The sequence below is a fragment of the Zonotrichia leucophrys genome, chromosome 12 (genome assembly GCF_028769735.1).
Source record: "Zonotrichia leucophrys gambelii isolate GWCS_2022_RI chromosome 12, RI_Zleu_2.0, whole genome shotgun sequence".
Classification (NCBI taxonomy): Eukaryota; Metazoa; Chordata; class Aves; order Passeriformes; family Passerellidae; genus Zonotrichia; species Zonotrichia leucophrys.
Window position 1 is genome coordinate 10,188,457 of NC_088182.1, and position 20,868 is coordinate 10,209,324.

At 41.0% G+C, this 20,868-nt stretch overlaps 1 protein-coding gene across 1 annotated transcript; it reads right to left on the minus strand.

The window, feature by feature from the left end:
- Positions 1–3,263: 3,263 nt before the first annotated feature.
- TXNRD3 (thioredoxin reductase 3) lies at positions 3,264–20,608 on the minus strand. The gene is made up of 16 exons (XM_064723974.1): positions 20,297–20,608; positions 14,958–15,018; positions 13,248–13,357; positions 12,952–13,068; positions 11,132–11,204; positions 10,123–10,242; positions 9,583–9,725; positions 8,063–8,178; positions 7,730–7,955; positions 7,421–7,513; positions 6,935–7,011; positions 6,233–6,389; positions 5,916–6,023; positions 4,940–5,035; positions 4,601–4,735; positions 3,264–4,474 (listed from the first exon to the last, which is right to left on the minus strand). The coding sequence occupies exons 1-16, from the start codon at positions 20,474–20,476 to the stop codon at positions 4,412–4,414; spliced, it is 1,875 nt and encodes a 624-aa protein (XP_064580044.1). The 5' UTR covers positions 20,477–20,608; the 3' UTR covers positions 3,264–4,411.
- Between the last annotated feature and the right edge of the window lie 260 nt (positions 20,609–20,868).

The following is a 20,868-nucleotide window of genomic DNA, read 5'->3' on the forward strand; positions in this document are numbered from 1 at the left end:
TGGGAGGAGGGCAGGGATTGGCAAAGGTCAATAAAATCAACATTCAAGAGCAATAGAAATGTAATTGAAAGCCTGGAAAGTGACAGAGGAAGGGGAAGAGAATTAAAGCAGGGGGTGTTTGCTCCAGGGAAAGTGTGGGGCCTCTTTTTTTGGGGAAAGAGTAGGAAGATCTCATATCCCACAGGAGAAGCAATAATCTTGTCAACAGGGACAGATGAGTAGAGGAACAGAATTAATCAAGCTGAGGGAAGTTCTTCCTGCAAAGGAATGGAACTGTGCATAGTAAAGTCTGTTTCTCAGTCTGCTCACTGAACTCTATCTACATAGAGGTAAAGAAAAGACAGAACATGCAGGAACTTCACCTGGCAACAAACCTGGCTGCTACAGTCCCAGCAAAGCATTTTTACCGCAGGCTGGTATAGGCTTTATCATGATTTTTCATCCTGCTTGAAGCAAGGGAGGCAAAGAAGAGGTGAGTGAAACCAATCCTTCCTCTTCCACCATTCTTTTCCCTCTTCTGCCCGGCCTGTGCCAGTGAGGGCTCCCTGCCCTCCTGATGCCCATTCCAGCCCCACAACTCCCACTCCACCCCACTGCCAGAGCCCAGACCCCAGCCCTGCTCTGCCCTCGCCCACACAGCACGGCAGCCCCAAGTCAGAGCACGTCCAAGGCAAGGTTACACAAGTGAGTCAGTGCCAGGCTCCCAAGAGTGACATTTTTACAAGACAGAGCAGGGGTGAGCCCTGCCAGCACCTACCCACAGCGCCAGCCCCTGTGAGGAGCACACAGCAGAGCAAGGGCTGCTTAGAGGGAGTTTCTTGTCCAGGCTCAGGTTCACTGTGGGCTCAGCCCACTCAGCCACAGCTCAGGTGCAGCAGCACAAACAGGGCAATTCCATCCCAGCAGGGTGGAGTGCCCAAGGGAGACAAACCAAATTCCTTACACACCATACTATACACAGAACCCCCCAACTCTGGTATTTCAGAAAAGAGAAGAGAGCAGTAATAATTTTTAACCAAGTTAACTAAAGAAGTAAGTTCTCTCCTCTCACTAGTCAAACCCACAAAGCTGTTAAATGGTTGCAAAGCCCACAAATAAATTTTCCTAAAAGTCTTTTAAGATAAATTTTTCTATGTAGAAACTAGAAGTCTTTAGATTTTCACCACTATTACATTTGAACTGTACACATTGTAAGAACGGCAAATTATTTCAAGAAAAGCTAGTAAAAAAATACTACAGGTCAAAACACCTCCAAACTTGGCTATTTCTACTTGAACCTCTAGATAAGAGTCACTTTTCTTTTTTATTCATATCCATCCACAATTTTACAGCTGGTTTTGGTACTTTGAACATTTCTTCCCTTGCAGAGCAGGAACCACAAAGCACATGACATTCAATAGATCCACTACTATTTTTAGTTAAAATGCTTGATCCTTCCTTCCTCTGTTGTTCCCAACTCTTGTAAGGCACATCCAGGAATTTTCCCCTTGCCAATACTTGGGAAGGCTTGACAAGCACAGGATTTTAACGAGTACTTTTAACTTCAGTTTAGAGCTAAGGAAAAAAACGAACCCTATTTTTCAATTTTCTGCCAGTATGAGATGTGCTGTAAAAGGGTAAACACTTCAAGTCTTTGTCAAAAGCAGCTCCAAGGGGAATTGTGAGAATCAGAAGCTTTAAACAGTTCAGTTACCCAGGAAAAGTCTTTTGTGTCTAATTTTGGCATTTCATGGCTTATTACAGAATATTCAGCTCCCCCTTTTGTCTCTTACTTGCCCCCACAGTTCTTGCACAGGCCAGCTTTAGCTGCTTATGTTACTCAAGATAAATTACAGTGCTCAAGGTATAATTAAAACTTATGCTATGTGGAAAGCAATCTACTAATTTGATGATTGTCTTCAATGTTTACAATAACTATAATCATAACCACTTCTGGACCTGAAATGGATAAATCTCACCAATAAATTTAAAAAACACAGAGGTTTGCTGTTGATCCACTGTTTCAAGAGCTCCAGTTGAGATACAGAGTGCCACAATTATCAGTGATCTAGACAAGCAGCTAAACACAAATTCAGTCACAACTGAGCATTTTTAACTACAGCTTACAAAAGCTTCCTGGTATTAGAGCACGAATAAATACCAGTGTTTTAAGAACACAGAATAGCTCTTCAGGGCTTGTTCAACAACATTTATGACAACAGAAATGTAAACACCAATTTGCCATTAATGCCGCTGCTGGAGTGTCCTTATTACCCAAATTCAGGGTATGTATTTTGTTGCTACAAGTCCCACTTCTCAGATCTCACCTTCTTCTCTAACACCTTCTGTCCACCTTAACATTTTGGCTTTGATCCATGGCTTGTTGTCACAACACATTTTATTTTACACGTGAGCCTACTGGAACACAAGTGACATGTTCACTTCCTCCAGCTATAAGCTACTTACTGGCTACTTTAACAGGAGAGTTGAAAGCTTTAAAGAGTAACTCTGCAAAAGTTCCTGATGCCACCAGCTGTGTATCACCTAGAGCTGACAGCTGGGGCAAGCATGACAAAGGGAACATCTGCAATTAGGACACTGTTACAGATATGCAAGTGGTAATTATTGATCAATTAACATGAACCTGCAAATCAAATCTTAATCTGAAATAAAACTCAATTAGTGCTTACTAATAGCAAATTCAGGAATTAGCACTCATTGGCTTGGCTTCCTCCTTAACTTCCTCTCCAGCAGGGCTACACCAGGTAAACTTTGCTATTCCCAGTCAGTTTGTCATCGTTTCTACTGGACCAGAAGTGATTCCTCTGCAGCAAAGCAGCCCTTGCAGCTCAGCAAGCACCTCCCCTGTCAAGTGAAGGTATTTTGCAGCGCTACTGAGACTGGGTTTTGCCCAAAGTCTCCAAGAGTTATTAAACTTGAACACCAGCAAGATTTGCTGCTAACACTACCTAGATTTTACTGAGCATCTTTGAGCTGTGTTGCAGTTAAACAATACAAGGTATTCAGATCTTCTGGAATATAGAGAAATGGTAAAAAACTGATCTTTCCAGTTTGAACTCGCCTAAATTCAATTCTGTATACCCCAACAGAAGCACATCTGATATCTTGAGCAAGCCCCCAGGGGAGATAACACAACTTGTTTCTCCATTTAAAAGATTACAATATGCACAAATCCACAGGGGTTTTAGTACTGTACAGGATACACAACATAACTCAAGCCCAGTAAAATCTCAGGCAACAGAAATCATGAGGTCAGACACCAGTGCTGTATGCATTGTTTATTGAACTTCAAATGCCACGGTAGATCACAGATTAAATAGTTAAAAACTGGTTACTATCATACAATGTTCAGAACAGTCTTTCAAAACAGCTCTTTGGACAAAACTAAGAGCCAGATTCAAGCACAATTCCCTCAGGACAGAATGCTAGGGGTGGAAGAGAGCTTCAAAGTACTGACAGCACACAACCCTACACAAAGCACAGCAGGTCACTGCCCTGGGCCGCCACATCAATCAGAGCAGCTCTGCACAACACCTTCTGCCTCCATGGGCAGGCACCTGCTGTGGCAGTTGGACAGAGTCTGCTTCTCCAGGACTTCAGCATTCCACACAACAGCACAGATAGAATTCTGGGTTCTGTGAGATTTTGAATTACAGAGCTGAAACCAGATTTAAGCAAACTGACATGGCCTTTCACTTACATTCTTTACATTGACACACAAGACACCTACAAATCAAATTTTTATTTTGAAGACATGATGTCACCTGAGGTCAAAAAACTGTGAATGTGAACAACAGTGGTGTCCTTCAGTTACTTACTCTGAAGTTTTAGACTGGTTGGGGTGGGAGACTAGTGCTTGAACTGCACTGCTCAACACTGCATCCTATTTATGCCATCTTGTCTCAACTGAACATACAATTAAGTATAACAAAATGCATCAAAAAGATAAATCAGTCAACTGAAAACTGTTGGCAAGAATCACTCAATTATGTATTTGTCATCTATTTCAAGCATTTGTACAAACAAGACACTGGAACTAGAAGCATTAGCTTTAATTTGTGCAATTTAAGAATTTCCTTCAGGAGGAGTTCAGTCATCTGACTAGACAGGAAGCTCCCAGCCTTGCCTGGCAGTCATCAGTCGTAGCTCACCTCCCAAGAAGATTTAGAGCAACAACGTCAAGAAAGCACCGCAGTGCTAATCCAGGCAAAGTCAGGATTCACAGTCTGAGATTTCTCTGCTGCTTTACTGCTCCATGTGCAACACACCTCGTGCTGAGGAAGCCTCTCCAAGGCACCACTCCCAGCTGCAGCACCCACAGTGGCACTGCTGCAAGGCAGTTGGATGTGTTAGAGCTTCCACAGGACCGAGAGTGCACAACATGGAAACAAGTAAAACAGCAGGTTTAACCTCAGCAGCCCTTCTGAGTGATGTCCTGGCCAGAAGATTTGGTAATATCCATTGTAGTGAACACCTGTAGGAGAAAAAAAACAAGAACTTATTTACTGTTGCCTGCATTATCCACATGGCTACTGATCTCTTGGTAAAACTGTCTTCAAGAGCAGGTTTTAAATCAGGCTGTGCCTTCTCCCTTTCTCACCTCTGCACAAGTAGGATGGATACCAATTGTTTCATCAAGTAATTCTTTGGTGAGACCACATTTAATTGCAGCAGCAAAACCTTGAGTAACTTCACCAGCATTGGGTCCAAGAACATGCAGTCCTATCACACGATTCTGCAGAACAGGTGAGAGAAAAATATGAGTCAGTACCAGGCAAAGTTCAACAAAAGCTCTAGTGTGTGCTGTCTCACTACACTAAAAATGTTATGCAAGCAGGTCAATAGCAGACTCTTTAAAAAATTAACTACTTCAAATAAAGTAGTTCTGCAGTTCTTTCCACTTCAAGAATACCCTCAGCATATCCATCCTGCTACTTACATTGTCCTGTTTATTGCAGATAACCTTTGCATAGCAGGTATTGTTATCTCTGCCTGGCACTGTCCATTCAAGTGGCCAGAACAGAGTGTGATAAACCTGGGAGAAAAATAAGAAAAAGAGCATTCGAATGTCACTGATTCAGTCAGGCACAATTCTACTTAGTATTTTTACAAATAGGTGGTTTGACATTTAACCCACTATATTCTTGCCTATAACAAACGAGATGAGTAATTTTTTTCCACTCAGCCCAGAGAGTCCATACTCCAAATCTCAGCAGAGGAAGACTTGACTCAAACCATGTAGCTCTGATTTAAATACTTAATAAAAACAGCTACATTATACAGTAGTTGCAAATCAAACTTTCAGAAAGAGAAGTACAAAATTAATATCCAGTTACTATACACTTAAACCTACTATGCAAAACAGTAACAGCAGAAGCTCAATAATGTCAAGAGATTTTGAAAGATATAAGGAATTAAACAAAAGGCATGCAAAAGCAGCTTCTTCATAACTCCTTAGAGATGTGCAGAAACCAGAAATTAGCATAAAATGGGGAAGTTATCCCCAGTACTCCTATAGGCATATGTTAAGGTCAGCAAAAAATAAATTCACAATTCAAGTACAGTGAACCAGCAGAAAATAGTTCATCCCAGGAGTTTGGTACACTTCAGTAATAAAAGCCTTTAATTCATGACAACAAAAACCACTCCCTACAGCTCTGTAACCCAAGTCTGGCATCCTGAGGTCAAATGCTTCTCTCAGCCACCTGCAAATGGTTATGCACAATTCTAATGGCATTAAGCCCAGTCCTGGTTTCTGTGAGTCCAGTACCTTGCTAGCCAGATAAAAACACAGCCACAACACTTCTACCTGTCTAAACTGCTAATCTTGTAAATCTATGCCTTGAGACTAAAGAAGCAAGGCCCAAGAAAAACACCCTCAAGCTACAAGTTAATTGACTCTTGGGTGTTCTTACCTCCAAGTTTTGTTCTCCATATTCATCTATGGCTTTTTGTTCAGGATACCCACAGCTGCCATACTCTAAAGGGGTAAACACTGTTGTTGGTACATTGATATAGTCACACTAAAAATAAAAATAAAAAAATCATATTTAGACTATGCAAGTTCTATACACTACATAACAGAAAAAGTTATATAAGAACTTTTCTTCTTTTTTACAAAATACTTGCAGAGCCAACAGATAAGTGGATAAATTAACTCATGTTACCGCAGTTTTGAGGGAAAAAGCATCTTATTGAGAAATAAATTGAAGTTGTCTGCTTATAGCTTTACCTTTTTGGAACTGCCTCCATAGAGCCTTTGGGCCAGCAGTCTCCCTGCCTGAATGGCAACTGGAGTAAGTTCAAGCTTTCCTTCCAAGATATCCCCAATTGCATAAACATGAGGCACATTGGTTTGTTCTTCATCATTTACAGGGACTTTCCCATTCCTTTAAAACAAACAGAAGACCACAGAATTTAGCATTACAACTTTTCTCAGATCTCTATAAAAAATCAGGGGAGAAACTCTATTCTAACTACTGAGCTCATTTCATTAAATATCTTTATGCCTTTTTTACTTTAACTGCAAACTCTTCAGAGCATCAATCACCTTCAACTCTGACACACTGCTGAAGTCTGTATTCAGTGGGCCAGTTCAGACATGAACAACAGTGCCTGGTTGATGGCAGTCAAGCTACTCAGACATCTTTGGACTCACAGTCTTTCACCTGATTATTACAGAGCTCTGTGCTTTCAGCACAATGACCAACTAGTACATATTCACTCAGAATACTTATTTTACAAAGTACATACTGAAGAAATTAAGTTAATGGACAACTGTACTCAAATTGAGAACAAAAAAGTTTTCAAAGGTTTACATAATTGTCATATATAAGAGTGGGAATTCAAAGACCATCAGTATCATAAACCATTTTTACAGAGGTAAAAAAAAATTCTTGCATTTAGTGGTTTTAGGGAGTTCAGCAATACTCACTTCTCATTGATTTTGACACCAATTGTCTGTAACCCAATATTCCTGGTACAGGCATCACGACCAATGGCAAGCAAAACCTAAAAAACCCCAAAATTAAATGCAATAACTTTACACAAGAGAAGTATAAGATTTCCTTTGGTTTTTCAGTGAAAAAACTGAAGCATATGAATAAAATGCCTTCCACATTGTTTTTTTCAAAATTTGAAAGAGCCACCCATAACTCTCTTCCAGGTACAACTTGTTTTAGAGATATAACAAGCAGAAAAGCCAAAACAAAACCAGAAGCAGCAACACTTTATACGAACTAAACTCCAGGCTGACAGGGTTCAACTAAAGACATATAAGGAATTTCCACTTTTTTTTCTGCCAGTAAATTACATGAACAACTTTTTAAGGAGGAGTTCCCTTCAAGTTGTTCAAGAAAAAGTATTTGAATACTATTCATGTGCATCAATAGCCATTTATTTAAAATCCAGACATGCTTACAGTGTTATATTCTTCCTCAAGGGTTTCCGATCCCTCAGTAGACTTTGCTGTCACTTTCAGTCTTCCTGGCATTCCTTGCTCCAGCTGCTCAACCTGTGCAAAGTTTTGTAAGCTTAGAATGACCTGAAGCAGCAGAGCTCACTTCCATTGTCATTCAAGCCTCGACCTACAATCTATCATTAAGCAGTTAAAAAAGCTCAGTCTCATAAAACATTTATTTGTGCACAGAGCCAAAGCCTTCCCAGACAACACCTGCATTTTACATGTGCTGTTCAAAGCAATGATGTGTTAAGAGAAAAAAGCACTTGCCTGAACAGGTACAAACTTCTTGATGAACTTCACACCGTGTGTTTCCATGTAGGCTCCGACCTTCTCTGCCATTTCCTGGTCGAAGCCCCGCAGAAGAATGGAACGGACCATCACAGTGACATCCAGCCCCAGGCCAGCCAGGAACCCCGCACACTCCAGAGCCACGTAGGAAGCACCCACAACCAGAGTCTTGCCAGGGCAGTAAGGCAGGGAGAAGAGGTCATCACTGAAAAGAGAAGAAGCCTAAGTTATAAGGTCCTTCCAACACAAGCTTGTCTGACTTGGCAAACACCAGAGCAGACAAGATCAGTCTTCTGTGCCTTTTCATCTCACCTTGTAATGCAGAATTCCTTATCTCCAGGGATACCCAGGTATCTTGGCCTTTCTCCTGTAGCCAGCACAAAAGTCTCTGCTGTGTGATAAGTTACTTGTCCCTTTCTGTTAGTTGCCTGTTGATGAAGACACAGTTAAGACTGACGTTTTCATACGCTTTAAGATAAAAATTATGTAATCCTTTCCTTAATGATTGTAGATATGTTTGAAAATCAAGAATAAGCAGTTTGAAACAAGAACAAATGCATTTAGAGATACCACACAGGTCACTGAAGAACAACAGGTTTAAACAACTGACTATCAGGCTTTTCTTCCATTAGAGCACTTAAAATCATTTACTCTTTGAATCCTGCCCATTTTAACTACTAAGTTAGATGGGATTACTCATGAGAACTTGACTTCCGAGTTATAAAAAGCCACAACAAATTAAGACAACCCCTTTATCCCCACAATAAAAGGCCAATGTAATGAGAGGGACAGCATAACATGAATTAGTCCTTCAGCTAATGTAAATAAAAAGTAATAAAAAAAAAAGGTAACTAGTTACATGATTTCAGTTCAGAGGGCCTAAGTCCCAACCTTGCATGAATTCTAACTAATTTGAACTCTAATTTGAGACTCTTGGTCTTTGGAAATTCCATCTTGCCAGTGCATCTCTCCCAGAATCTGACCTTCATTCTTGCTCTTTGTTAGTTTTCCATCACAGATGAAGGGAAACATTTTCCCCATTGAGTCAACAGGTAATTCAGGTTGGAAGGGATCTCAGGAGGTCATCTAGTCCAGCCTCCTGCTGGGAAGTCTCTCTGTTCTACTTCATTTATTGATTAAGGACACTTTAGTGGCTTGGACACTTGAACAGGTGGTACACAAGGTAAATTGAATTTACTATTATCTTTCAGTGCTGAGTTCTTGGTTTAAAACACAAGTAGTTCAGCCTTGATATTGCAAACAGATAATTACATCCACTGAGTGCAACAGTTGCCTTCAATACGCACTTCTAGGTTAACCTTGCTTCAGTATGCTCACCTATAGCAAGATTGGCAGAACAAGCTTTGTCTTGCCAGACTGACACTTTAATTTGTATGCTGATACAGCACAAGGTTCTAGCAGAGCTCTTATGCAAGCACTTAATCTAAATTTAATTTCAATAGTTTTTATGTTTTAGTATGAGGATTTTCCAAGTTGCAAAATCACACAGCTGGAGTTTCCTTTTCCCCCCTTCTCACTCAGGCTGCTGAAATCAGTCATGAAAGTACAGACAGAGACCACCTTCCTTTATTCTCACAAGACACGGGTTTACACATACCCACATCACTCTTACAGAACTAGGTCTGCAAACACTGTGGCAGGTACTAAAGCACAATAATTATTTTAATCAGTAACTTCACAAATGAGTTATTAACTTCAGTTGACCTAACTTGGCAACGTTAAGATGAAGCCTTTTTGGTGTTGAATTTTATAAGGCAGTTCTAGAACATGAGGTTTCCCTCCCAACTAAGTAATTTAAATGCAGAGTATACCTTGATTTTGTGTGGTTCCACGAATTCTCCATAAGAATTGAGGTATGTCACAGACTTCTCTCTCAAAGACACTCGATAGCCCCAGTTTAGAGAACCAATGTAGTTCTGAACTGCTTCTACCATGGTCTCCCAGTTGTGTTTAACTGAAATAAGACATTAATTTAATATTTAAGAAAATAAAAGTGCAATGTGCCCCTTAAGAAAAATTTAACTTATTCATTGTATATCATGCTAAGAACACATCATTATCAGTAATGAGGATACATACTAAGGTCTTGTTCTATTATGTTAATATTTATGTGACTTGTTACTATCTGAACTAAGCCAATTCTAGAAGTTCTGCCATTTATTTCAGTTAATACAGGGAACAAAACACAATTATCTTTCAACCCCAAAGACTTCTATGACTGAAGAAGGAGGACACCTGCTTCACCTAAGAAAAGCACTAAGCTCTGCCTCTAATTTATTAAGTAAAAGAACAGTCTTGAGCTCAGCATCTCATCTGTACAGTCTTGGTCTTCCCTCTGTGTTCTTACCAACCTTGTTCTTCATACTGCCACCCAAACTTCCTTGAATCTTGGAGTGCCTGACCCAGAAGTGCTGCTTGATGCATCAGCTTCTTGGGAATGCAACCTACATTTACACACGTGCCACCAAGTCCTGAGATGGAAAGAATCACATTATTGCTTCCATGAATGGGATTCATTATTTCCCTAGCACATACTTTGTATATTCACTGTATCACTCAGGGAGGTTAGTACAGTCACACCAGTAACATGAAACTTCTGTTGCAAGGGACATTTTAGAATACAATGAACACATTAAGCTTGTATTCAGTTTAAGATGTTATTAGGCTCACTGGCCCCAGACAGGTATAGCATATCAAACACAGAGCCTGGTTACTTACTCCACAAGGCTTCAGACTTTAGTCAGGCTGCCAAGGAAGCAAGGCAAAAAGTCCAGAGTTTCTACAATTTAGTATGATCTATTATTTGGTATTTAAATATGCCTGTGTTTGAAATACTGTCTACAAGAGCACATTCATTCCTTGACTCAAAAGAAGTTTCACCAAAGTTTCTTACTCATTCTCAGCTGCCAGTATCACTAATGAGGTCAGCCAGCAGCTGTCCTTAATTAGGAAAATGTGAGACATACACAGTCTCACAAGCAGTCACTGTTCTAAAGGGAGCCGATCAGTTGTATACAATATAGAACCGGATGAACTAAAAGGCAAAATATCCCCACAAATATTAGAATGTGAACATGCACGCACACACTACCCACACATGGTTTGAAAGTGATCAAAGCTAGAAAAACTTTTGACAGTGAACAGAGAATAGCAATGCCCAAAGCAGAAATAACCATTCAGAAAAGCAGCAGGCATGCCAGGCAAATAACTCTTGTTATCTGTGTACCCTCAATTCCTCAATTAGAATTGAGGGTAAGAATTACCCTCAATTCCTAAGAACACAAATCCATAATATGTAACATCTCAGCATGCATCACTGGTACTCAAACATCATCAAACACAAGATTAAAAAAAGCTTACCCCATGTGGTTCCAAGAGGTGTTGGAACAACATAATCTAATACCATTACTTTCTTTCCCAAGGCAGCAGCTTCCTATAAAAAATGGAGAAGACCAGTCAGCATTACTGAACAAAGCAAGCCTGTCCACTCATTTATAGTCATAATACATTTAGCACTAATAAAAGGCTTCTTTACTACCTTCACCAGTTAGACATTAACATACATGGCTCTTCTGTCTCCTTCCCTAGACAAAAACTGAAATCCCTCAAGAACTGACTTTAAACTTTGAATGGCTCTTTGCATGTTCAATGCTGCATCAAGATCATCCTATGCTGTCAAAAGCCACGATCTGAAAAAGGTATGAGATGGGCTCTCTTCTACCTCACCTAAAGAAATATTTATGCTGTTAGCTCTGCTTTCCATTCAGGACAGAACTGACTTGGCATGTTCATGCATGGAACAGAAGGTGACACACTGGAGACATTCCAATGCAGCACCACTATGAGAAGGTAAAGGGAATTGGACACATTCAACCTGGAGAACAACTGCATTTGGAGGGGACACCAGAGCAACTTTCCAGTGCCTATGAGAAGTACATTAAGATGACTGTGCCAGGCTCTTCACAGTGGCCAAGTAGCAAAGGGACAAAAGACAATGGCTTTAAGATGAAACAAGAGACTCAGACTGGATATAAGGAACTTTCACATCATGAGGACAATCAAACAGGGTTCCCAGAAAGGCTTCCCATCTCCACCCCTGGCTTATTTCAAATGGATGAGTCCCTGCACAATCTTGTGTGACTTCACATTGGACCTTGCTTGGAGCAAGGAGCTTCTATTAGATATTCTTCTCATGTCCACTCCAACCTGAATATGCCTATTCCTCTATCCAAGAAATTAGCAGGTAGACATTGTTTGATTTTTCAAGCACTTAAATCTCTAGGTGCCTCAAATCTATTTAAGAACTGCAATCCTGCCTCAAACAAGGTTTAGCTGGCTGGCTTATATTTTGAATATTACTCTGAACGATTTGGCAATTAGCACAAAGTTTACAACTGATGTCCCAGAAGGTTCTGTGAGGAAAGATCTGAACATTCTGAAAATAGACAATTGGCCAACTGAAGAATTCCATTGTCAGCCCCTCCTGCCTGCTTTGCATTTTCTAATGAAGGTTGCATGTTTGGCTGTACAGTTCAGCAATTGTCAAGGCTGTCAAGAAGAGCCTGACCCTGCCCAAGACATAAACTGGCAGTTTAGGACCTGGCTGAGAGATGGGAGCATGTGTCCAAATCCCTTGGGTAGCAGAGCAAACTGAATCTGGACCTCAGGTCCTGAGGCACTCTGAACAACAGCTAATTGTGTAAGAGCTACACAGTCTCAGCTTCCATTTCTGAGAAAGCACCTAAAAAGGGATCCAAAGAGAGAGGCAGCTCCTTGAAGGGGACTGCTGGAAGCATTTAATTTTAGATGACTGGTGATACTGAATCCTAAACTGTCAAAAGGCTTCAACAGCAGCCCTTTAAGTTTTCTAGATTACTGTTTGGAAGCACCTGTGTATTACACATGCAGAAGAGATAGTTAAAAAACATTTGGTTCCACCCTCAGCCAGAAAACTAAAACCTATAATTAGGATCAAGAGCTGAATAGACATTGGCAACAAACTGGTCCCTTTATCCCCTAAGTAAGCACATTACTAGACCACTATTGGTTCATTAATTAACAAGTTGAACAGTAATACTCATCAAAATATACACTGTTTTATACCAACATAATTAATAGTGAGTAACTTTTGAATAAGTTTTACATACCACCTGTTCTCTAATGTCATTTTCACATCCTACCTTAGAACATGCAAGTCCACCTGAGCCACCACCAATAATGATGAGATCATATTCATAGGGTTCTGTAATGGTTTGGTTATCCCCAAGGAGTTTCTGCAGTGATCCATCCTTATAAGCCTGGGAGAGAAAAAGAAATAAATAATCAAATTAGCACACATGTTTCTGAGCAAACAACTGATAACACTGCCTGCTCTGAGTGACGTCACCCAGGCTGCTGTGTCACACAACATTCAGCTACAAACAGCAAAATTCCCTCAGTCTTGTCCACTTCCAGCTGATTTTTAAAGCCAGGTTACCTGGTATGTTGCATCACAGCCACCAACGTGAGTTCCATTCACAAATACATTAGGCACGGTCCTCTGGTTCGTCAGCTCTGCCAATACTTGCTGAATACTGGCTCCATCCTCTAAGAATAAAAGAAATATGTACATTATAAACAGATTTCAGGAACAGAGGTTTTAGAACAACCTGAAGTATTAAAGGTTTGGACTGTGAACACTGTAGGCCTGCCAAGACAACAATTTTATTATAAACATTCCATTTGCAGGTTTCCTGGACATAAACAAGTCTTCAGAAACTACTTCTCAAAGGAGCAGGCTTAAATACAAAAATTAAATTGATATTTCAAGCCACAATTCTACAGCATGGAGTAATGCTGAAGTAGTAAGAGTTTAGCTCTTCTATTTCAAGGATTTTTATCTCTTACAGTGTCACATTTGTTGCTACACACTACAGTGTTCACTACACAAAAATTCTTTTCCAGCTATCACAGAAGATCACACAGACACCTTTTCTATCATGAGAACTTCTTGTTTTGGAGTATGTTCTGTGCACAGGAACATAATTTTGCCCAGCAGCTTTGTATTATGAGACAATGGGTAAGGGAAGTATGAACATGCTTTTCTACTTACCCTAAAGCTACCTTCCTCCTTTTTCTACCCACCACACTGTCAGAAACTTTCTAGTTTTAAAATTATCATTGCTTGACCTCACCTGCCATCTGAATCATCAGCACCTACACACAGGCTCAATTTAGATCTCTCAGCAGTAAATGTGGGAATGGGGATTTACAGTAATCACTCTGACTAAAATCTTTTTATTCCAAGATTGTATCTACTAAGTATCAGTAATCAGAGCAACTGCAAAGGAAATATATTATTAATTAGAAGTAATTCCAGGAAAAAAAAGGCTGTGCATTGTACTTTACATATCTTGGGCTATAATTAATTCACAGTATGACAACTTGAATAAGAAGCAAAAGTAACTAAGAAGAGATTAATAAATAGCTACATTTCTCCCAAACATTGCTTAGGCAAAAGTAAAAACTTCAAAAAGGCATTAGAACTTAAAAAAAAAATTGGAAATTTAAGTTTTGTGCAGAAAAAAAGAATAGACACTCAACAGTTTACCAAATGTGCATTTAAGAGCTCAGTAAAAACCGTATAAGAAACTATTTGTTCCTAAAACTACATTAAAAGCTACGTGCATTATGTCTGTATACACATAAGGCAGTGCCCATGTCCTAAAACTAAAGCAGCTTGGGCTTTAAGGAAAAAAACAACTTGAAACTAGCAGCAGCCAAGTTACTGGAATTTGCCCTTCCTTCCAGTGACTCAGCACTCTTCTCAAAGAAGGTCACCAACATACCAAGTCAAACATTAACAATTCATCCGAAGCCACAAGAGAACCAGGAGTAGGAAAAAAATTACAGACTTATTCCCCAAAAGCCATAGCTCCTTGGACAAAAATCAGATCTCACATTCTCTATCACCTGATGGTTTTTACAGTCAAAGCCTTCAGTTATATTAAAAACACATCCTGTATAAAAACCACATTGAAGCCTAATTGCCTTTATCTCTGCATATATTACAATGTATTTTACTTGTTTCACATGTCCCCCAATTAGCTCAAGACAGCTTAAGGAATCATGCAGCTTAAAGAATCCCTCATTTTTAGTAACATTAAGCAGCAGCACATTGTGATACATTGTTTTTTCTCCTACTCACCAGTTATATCCAGCTCCAGAGCATAGTAGTCCACATGCAGGGAGCGGAAGAGTTCCTTCACCTGCAAGAGGAACAGACACCATGGCAGTGCAAAGGTTCCTGAGCTCAGGGTACAACTTCCTTGCTGGACACACACAGGACACCCCCAAGGCTCAGTTCCTCAGCTCTGGGGCTCCACACAGCTTTGGTAGCTTGGTTCTGTGTTTTGTGTGCTCCTCACTTAAAGCCAGAGCGTTTAACCTCCCATCACCTTAAGAAAAAGCTTCTAGATACAATTTGCTTAGCTGCTGACTTCCCCACCTGTTACATACCAAAAGCCATGGAAGTGACTGCCATATAAAAAAAAACAAAGAAGAGAGACAAAGCAGCAGCAAGAGTCCTTAGTAATACCAAGGGAAAAAAAAAAAAAAAGGGAGTAGAGGATAATAAGCAAAACAATATGCTATCAAGGAAATTAAAAAAAAAAAAAAGCTGCAGAAAGAAGGAACATGTTCCAAATACTGAGTACTCAGCTGGGTGTTTTTTTAACCTCAGTTCTGGATGGACAAAATGTATCATTACCTGATTCAAACCAGGCAACCTTTAAGAAACAAGATTTCTACAGTAACATTTTTTGTGAAGCTGGCATGTGAAAACAGCTCTAGCAAGAATGCCGGAATGTCTATGGGATGGACCCACTTGCCAGCATGGAGTCTGAACATTTTAAAATCAGCTTTCTCATCCTCAAATTTATGGACAGAGCTTCATCAAGAGTATATTGAGGCCCATCTAGTAAGTTTAAAGATGTCCAACACACAGGGAATAAAATGTTTTTAATACTGCTGTGATTCACACTGTTATATACTGAATACTGAGTATTCCAGTGTTTTCTGATTAAGTTTCAGCTTTATGCAGGCAAACAAGAAGATTTTGTATTCTGTACCAACTACAAATTAAGTTTCTTAGCACATCATATATCAACTGTAACATTAAAAAAAAAAGCTTTGCCTCTGTAACTGATTATATTGGCTCTACAGTTTTAGAATAGTGGAAGTTCTAAGGGACCTTTTCAGGCCACCTGCATGAACTCCCTGCTCAAAGCAGAGCCAAATGTGAAGGCTGATGACATTGCTCAAGCACTGTCCTCTCACTTGGAACATCCACAAGGACAAAGACATCAGAACTTCCCTGGGCTGGCTCCATGTTTGACCATCCTCACAGTAAAGAAATTCCCTTTTATCCCACTGGAGTGTCTGCCATTGCAACTTATGTTTGTTGGTTCTTCTTTCACTCTGCAACTTGAATAACAACCTGGCTGTCTTCCCACCTGTCAGCTGAAGGCACCAACTAAAACTCCCAGTCAGCCTTACCAAAGTTCAACAAACTGAGCTCCTCCTTCACACATTCAGTGTGTGTGATACTCCAGTCCTCTAACCATCTAGATGACCCTTGAAATTTTTTGTCCTAAGCTCACCATTACCTTCAGGCTTGCCTCCTGGAATAATTACAGCTACAGGCAGAATGAAAGGGAAACAGCAGTGGAACCACTCCAGACCTCCTGTTCTGCATCTTCTGTTACAAATCCCAAAGTAAATGCCATGAAAGATCCAAAAAGCAAAGCTAAAGTGATTGCTACTAGGCAGTGTTAAGAATACAGAGGCAAATTAGAAAATTAGCTGCTTGGCTCCTGGTTTAGTTTGCGGCAAAGCAGTGGAGTAACAGGCAAGTGTTCACCGGGTTTTGTTTTCTTTTTAAAAAACTGCCAAAACATTGCAACAGCAGCTGGCAGGAAGGAGGACAGGACAGAACATTACTAAACCAAGAAAGATTACACTCAAGAAAGGACAGATTTCAGGCATTTAGACCACCTTTATTCTCTACTGAAGGTACTCAGTAGAGAGAAAAAAAATCAGACAAATGCCAGCATCCTAATTAGAGGCAACTACTGCACTTTACACTTATGAACAAATCATACTTGTGTTGTGCTAATGAAACTGAAGGAAGGATCATAGCAAGCACATGAGCAGTTACAAAATCTTCAGTGCAGGCAAGAGATAATAGATGACTTTGGTTTGGAGAAGGAAATGATTAGGAGGAGTAGAAAGATAACACACTAATCATGACTAATATCAAGATAAGCTGAACAGGAAATGATTTCTCAGAAATACTCACTGGAGCACTCAGCAACAACTGCATTTACCAGCAAACAACTTTGAAATGAAAAGGAAGTAAATCTCCCTGGGGAACACAACCAGAAAAATCACTGCTAGCTGGCATTGTAAAAGTCAAAATTAAAATGAGATTAAAGGAATTATAAGACCAACTAATGAAAAAGAAAATCAACTGAAAACTTTGAACCCAATAAAACTAATACCAACTCAGGTCAAGAAATTCCTGTGTCACACACACCCCACTGGAAACTTCAGCAGTGCACTGGGAGATATTCTTACTTACAGCCCAAAGACAAAACTATCATTTCTTCAAATGTCTGGGATGGGATACAAGGCTGCAGTCACGGATACAAGCATTTACTTCCCTTTTCACCAATGCAATGGCCTCAGTTACCTACTAAACTCTTTCAGTTTTCACAAGAAGTGATGGACTAGAAACACTTCCAAGTATTATTAAACAATAGATAATTCCTCTGAAACCAAGAAATTAGTCTAGCTTTAGGAAATGCTTCCCAAAGATGCTTTCTGTCACCAGGGAAGCTAAGCATGTTTGAGATAAGCTTCCTATCATAAAATAATAATGGCATGTCCTAGGTCTGCTTTTTCAAGTATCAGCTAACACTCCATAACAGCTACAGCTGAATTGGCCAGAACCCCCTGAGGACAGAGAATGTAATCTGCAATTGCATAAAATATAACTTAAATAACCAGTAACTTTATGCAATCACAACTGTTGCTCCTAAAGTATCGACATATCACAGTGTTCAGCCTTGCCACTTTTTCATGCTAAAAAACTATGCATTTTCTTTATGCATTTCTAGCTTACTTATTATCTATTCTGGATGCTAAGCAATTGAAGAAACAGCCAAGTTAAACTATGACAAGGAAGTAATTCTACCACCACCCCCTCTCCACCACGGCCCTGTTAAAGCACTTGAACAACAAATTGCATTTGCAGAAGAACAACAGCACAATTGCCAAGTCATGCTATTAGCTAACCTGAATACAATCACTTACCTAATTCACTTAGGCAATTTATTTGCAGTTGTGTTTCCAAAGAAAAGTGCCATTTTAATTTCCTTCTAGCATGGCTACCTCCACTTGAAAGAGAGAATTCTTTCCACCCCCCAAATTAGGTACTTTCAGACCATAAGTGCTCAACATCTTTTTCTGTTAATCCTACCAAAAGCACACTGCTAACAACCATCCACAGTAAAAGATAATACAATGCACACTATTCATATCTGTCTAAGAACTCAGAACTATGTGATTACAGTCTAAGTACCCAAGCTGTAACTACACTTCCAAATTATATTCACTTCATTAATTCTATAGACTTGATCAGCTAACAAGAATCCTGCATTAGCCATTGTTTTCCCATTCCTTTCAGTAATTTCTAAGTCTTTGGTAAGAGGGATTGTTAATACCCTTAGTGTTACAGATATTCCTCTGTTTTATCACTTGATGTCTCATGTGTGGCTTCCTTCTTCCATAAACTTTCTTCTTGTAATTCTCTGTCTGCAATCTATACCCCTTCTCCACATCATCTTTGTTATATTACCTTTCTGTTCTGTTCCAAGCAGGAAAATAAGCCAAGGAAATCTGACTAGCAGGGCAGTCACCTCTTCTATTTATGACCTGTTTCTTCACAAAAATTCACACAGCATTTTTCAACTCTCCATCCTAGAAAAGGCCATGACAGAGGGTCCTCCTACTCCCTGTGTTCATTCCTCCCCTTTGCAAAACAATAAGGATAATATTCCTCATATCTGACTGCTTTCCTGAAGCAAGCAATTGGCCTAATGGAGAAACTATGAACAAATGCAGGAAGAACAATCTGGAATTTAATCACTGGACTACAATCGAGTCTTTTCTCCACTGAACTGAGTGCCATGAGCATCAGCATTTACAATCACAAGCAATAAAAGCACAAAGGGCAATACTGACAGGCATGACTAGGTATTTCTCAATGGGCAACTCTGAAGTCCTCAAGAAATGATTTTTCCTCAGCAGAAGATAACACTTTTGTCAACTGGACTAGACAGAAGCAAGACTCCAACTCTTCATTTACTGAAACTTAGAGTAAGTTGCTAAGAACGATTTGAGCTATTTACTCTGATTTACTATCTGCCAAAAAGTTCTTAGACAGATGGCACTGGTTTGGTTGATCCTCCCAAACACAGAAGTTTCCTTTCCCAAAACCTCAAAAAAGTTGCAAGTGAGGATATATTCAGTTCAGTTTTCTGCTAGGAGGTCATAATATCTCTTCCCTTCCCAGAACTAAACCTAACCCAGAAATGGGAGTGAGGCTTCTGAGTACTTTCCTGGTTATCAGTTGTATTAAGGAACACAAGGACTTGATCCAACAGTTCCACTCATGTACTTACACAATGGCCATATCAAATATGGTAGTGTGAGGTTCAAATAAAATTTCATAACATACTCTTTGTAACTATCCAAGAAACCTAAGGCCTACAAACCCTCAGGTCCTGTGTGGACTATGATCAGTGTATTGGTATCATAAAATTCTAACGAAGGCCTTGAGTTTTTTAATGAGTTTGGCTTACTGACTATAGCCTAATGAGTGTACATTGGTGTATAATTAGGGCTAAAAAGATATTTTTCTCTAAACATCGCAATTAACCAAGAGTGCTTTTCTCTCCTTTTAAACACACGCTGCGATCAGGATTTAGAACTTATTCATTTGCTACAGAGTCAACCTTCCTTAAATTTAGAAAGGGCGAAAAACTTAACTCATCCCTGCCGTGGAGAGCAGCTTTGTCCAAGCTGAACACCAATGTGGTACCCAAATTTCCAGCGAGAAAGGAACACAGCCTGAGCTTCGAGCGGCTCTAGAGCTGAGGAACAAGCACACTGTGCAGAACTCGCCACTCATCCACCTCCCACCGTGGCAAAGCAAAAGAACCACCACGAACTCCACTTCGCCTGATTTAGAGTAGCAAGAGGTTTTCCAGCACGTGGTGCTGGAGCGGGACGGACACAGCGCCACTCGCACACGCTCCAGAGCCCGCAGGTGCCGCCGCATGCCCGCACCGCCCTCCCTCAGCCCCGCGCCCTGCCCGGGCCCGGCGGGCGCCCTCGGGCCAAGGTCTGCCCGTGCCCGCCTCGAGGGACGGCCCGCGGGGGACCGCGCCGCGCGGGCTCCAACCGCCGCCGCCGCCGCCTCACCTTGTTGCAGTAGGGGCAGTAGCTCTTGCTGAAGATCATGACGCGGTGCGAGGCGATGAGGTTCCGCACGCGGAGCTTCAGCCCGTCCCAGTCCGGGAGCCGGGTCTGGACCGGCGGCGGCGGCGGCGCCATGGCGGCAAGATCGCCTTCGCCGCGGCGGCCGGGCTGACCCTCGGCCATGCCCGCCCCTTCCGTAGCCGGCAGCAGGACGAGTGGGCCGACCTATTCGGAGGGAGCGAGGGGGGGACAAGACGCCAGAGAGGGCTCTCCACCCTGCATTTCAGTCACAAGCACTATGAATCGTTGTAAAATAATAAAAAAAGTATTTTATACCAGAGGCGAAAGCGTCAGTGTCTGCCTAAAGGCTACGCAGAGAAGGACAAACTTGCGTTGTTTAAGCCTCTCTCCCCTCTGAGAGGGGGCGTGAAGTGAGCCAAGAGGAGGCCGGCGCGAGCGCGCATGAGCGGCCGGCGGGCGGGCGGTGCCGGGCGGGGCGCGGGGCGGGGCCGGTGACCGGGTGGCACCGCCTCAGCGCCCGCCCGGCCGAGGCTGGCAGGGCGGATAGTGCTGGG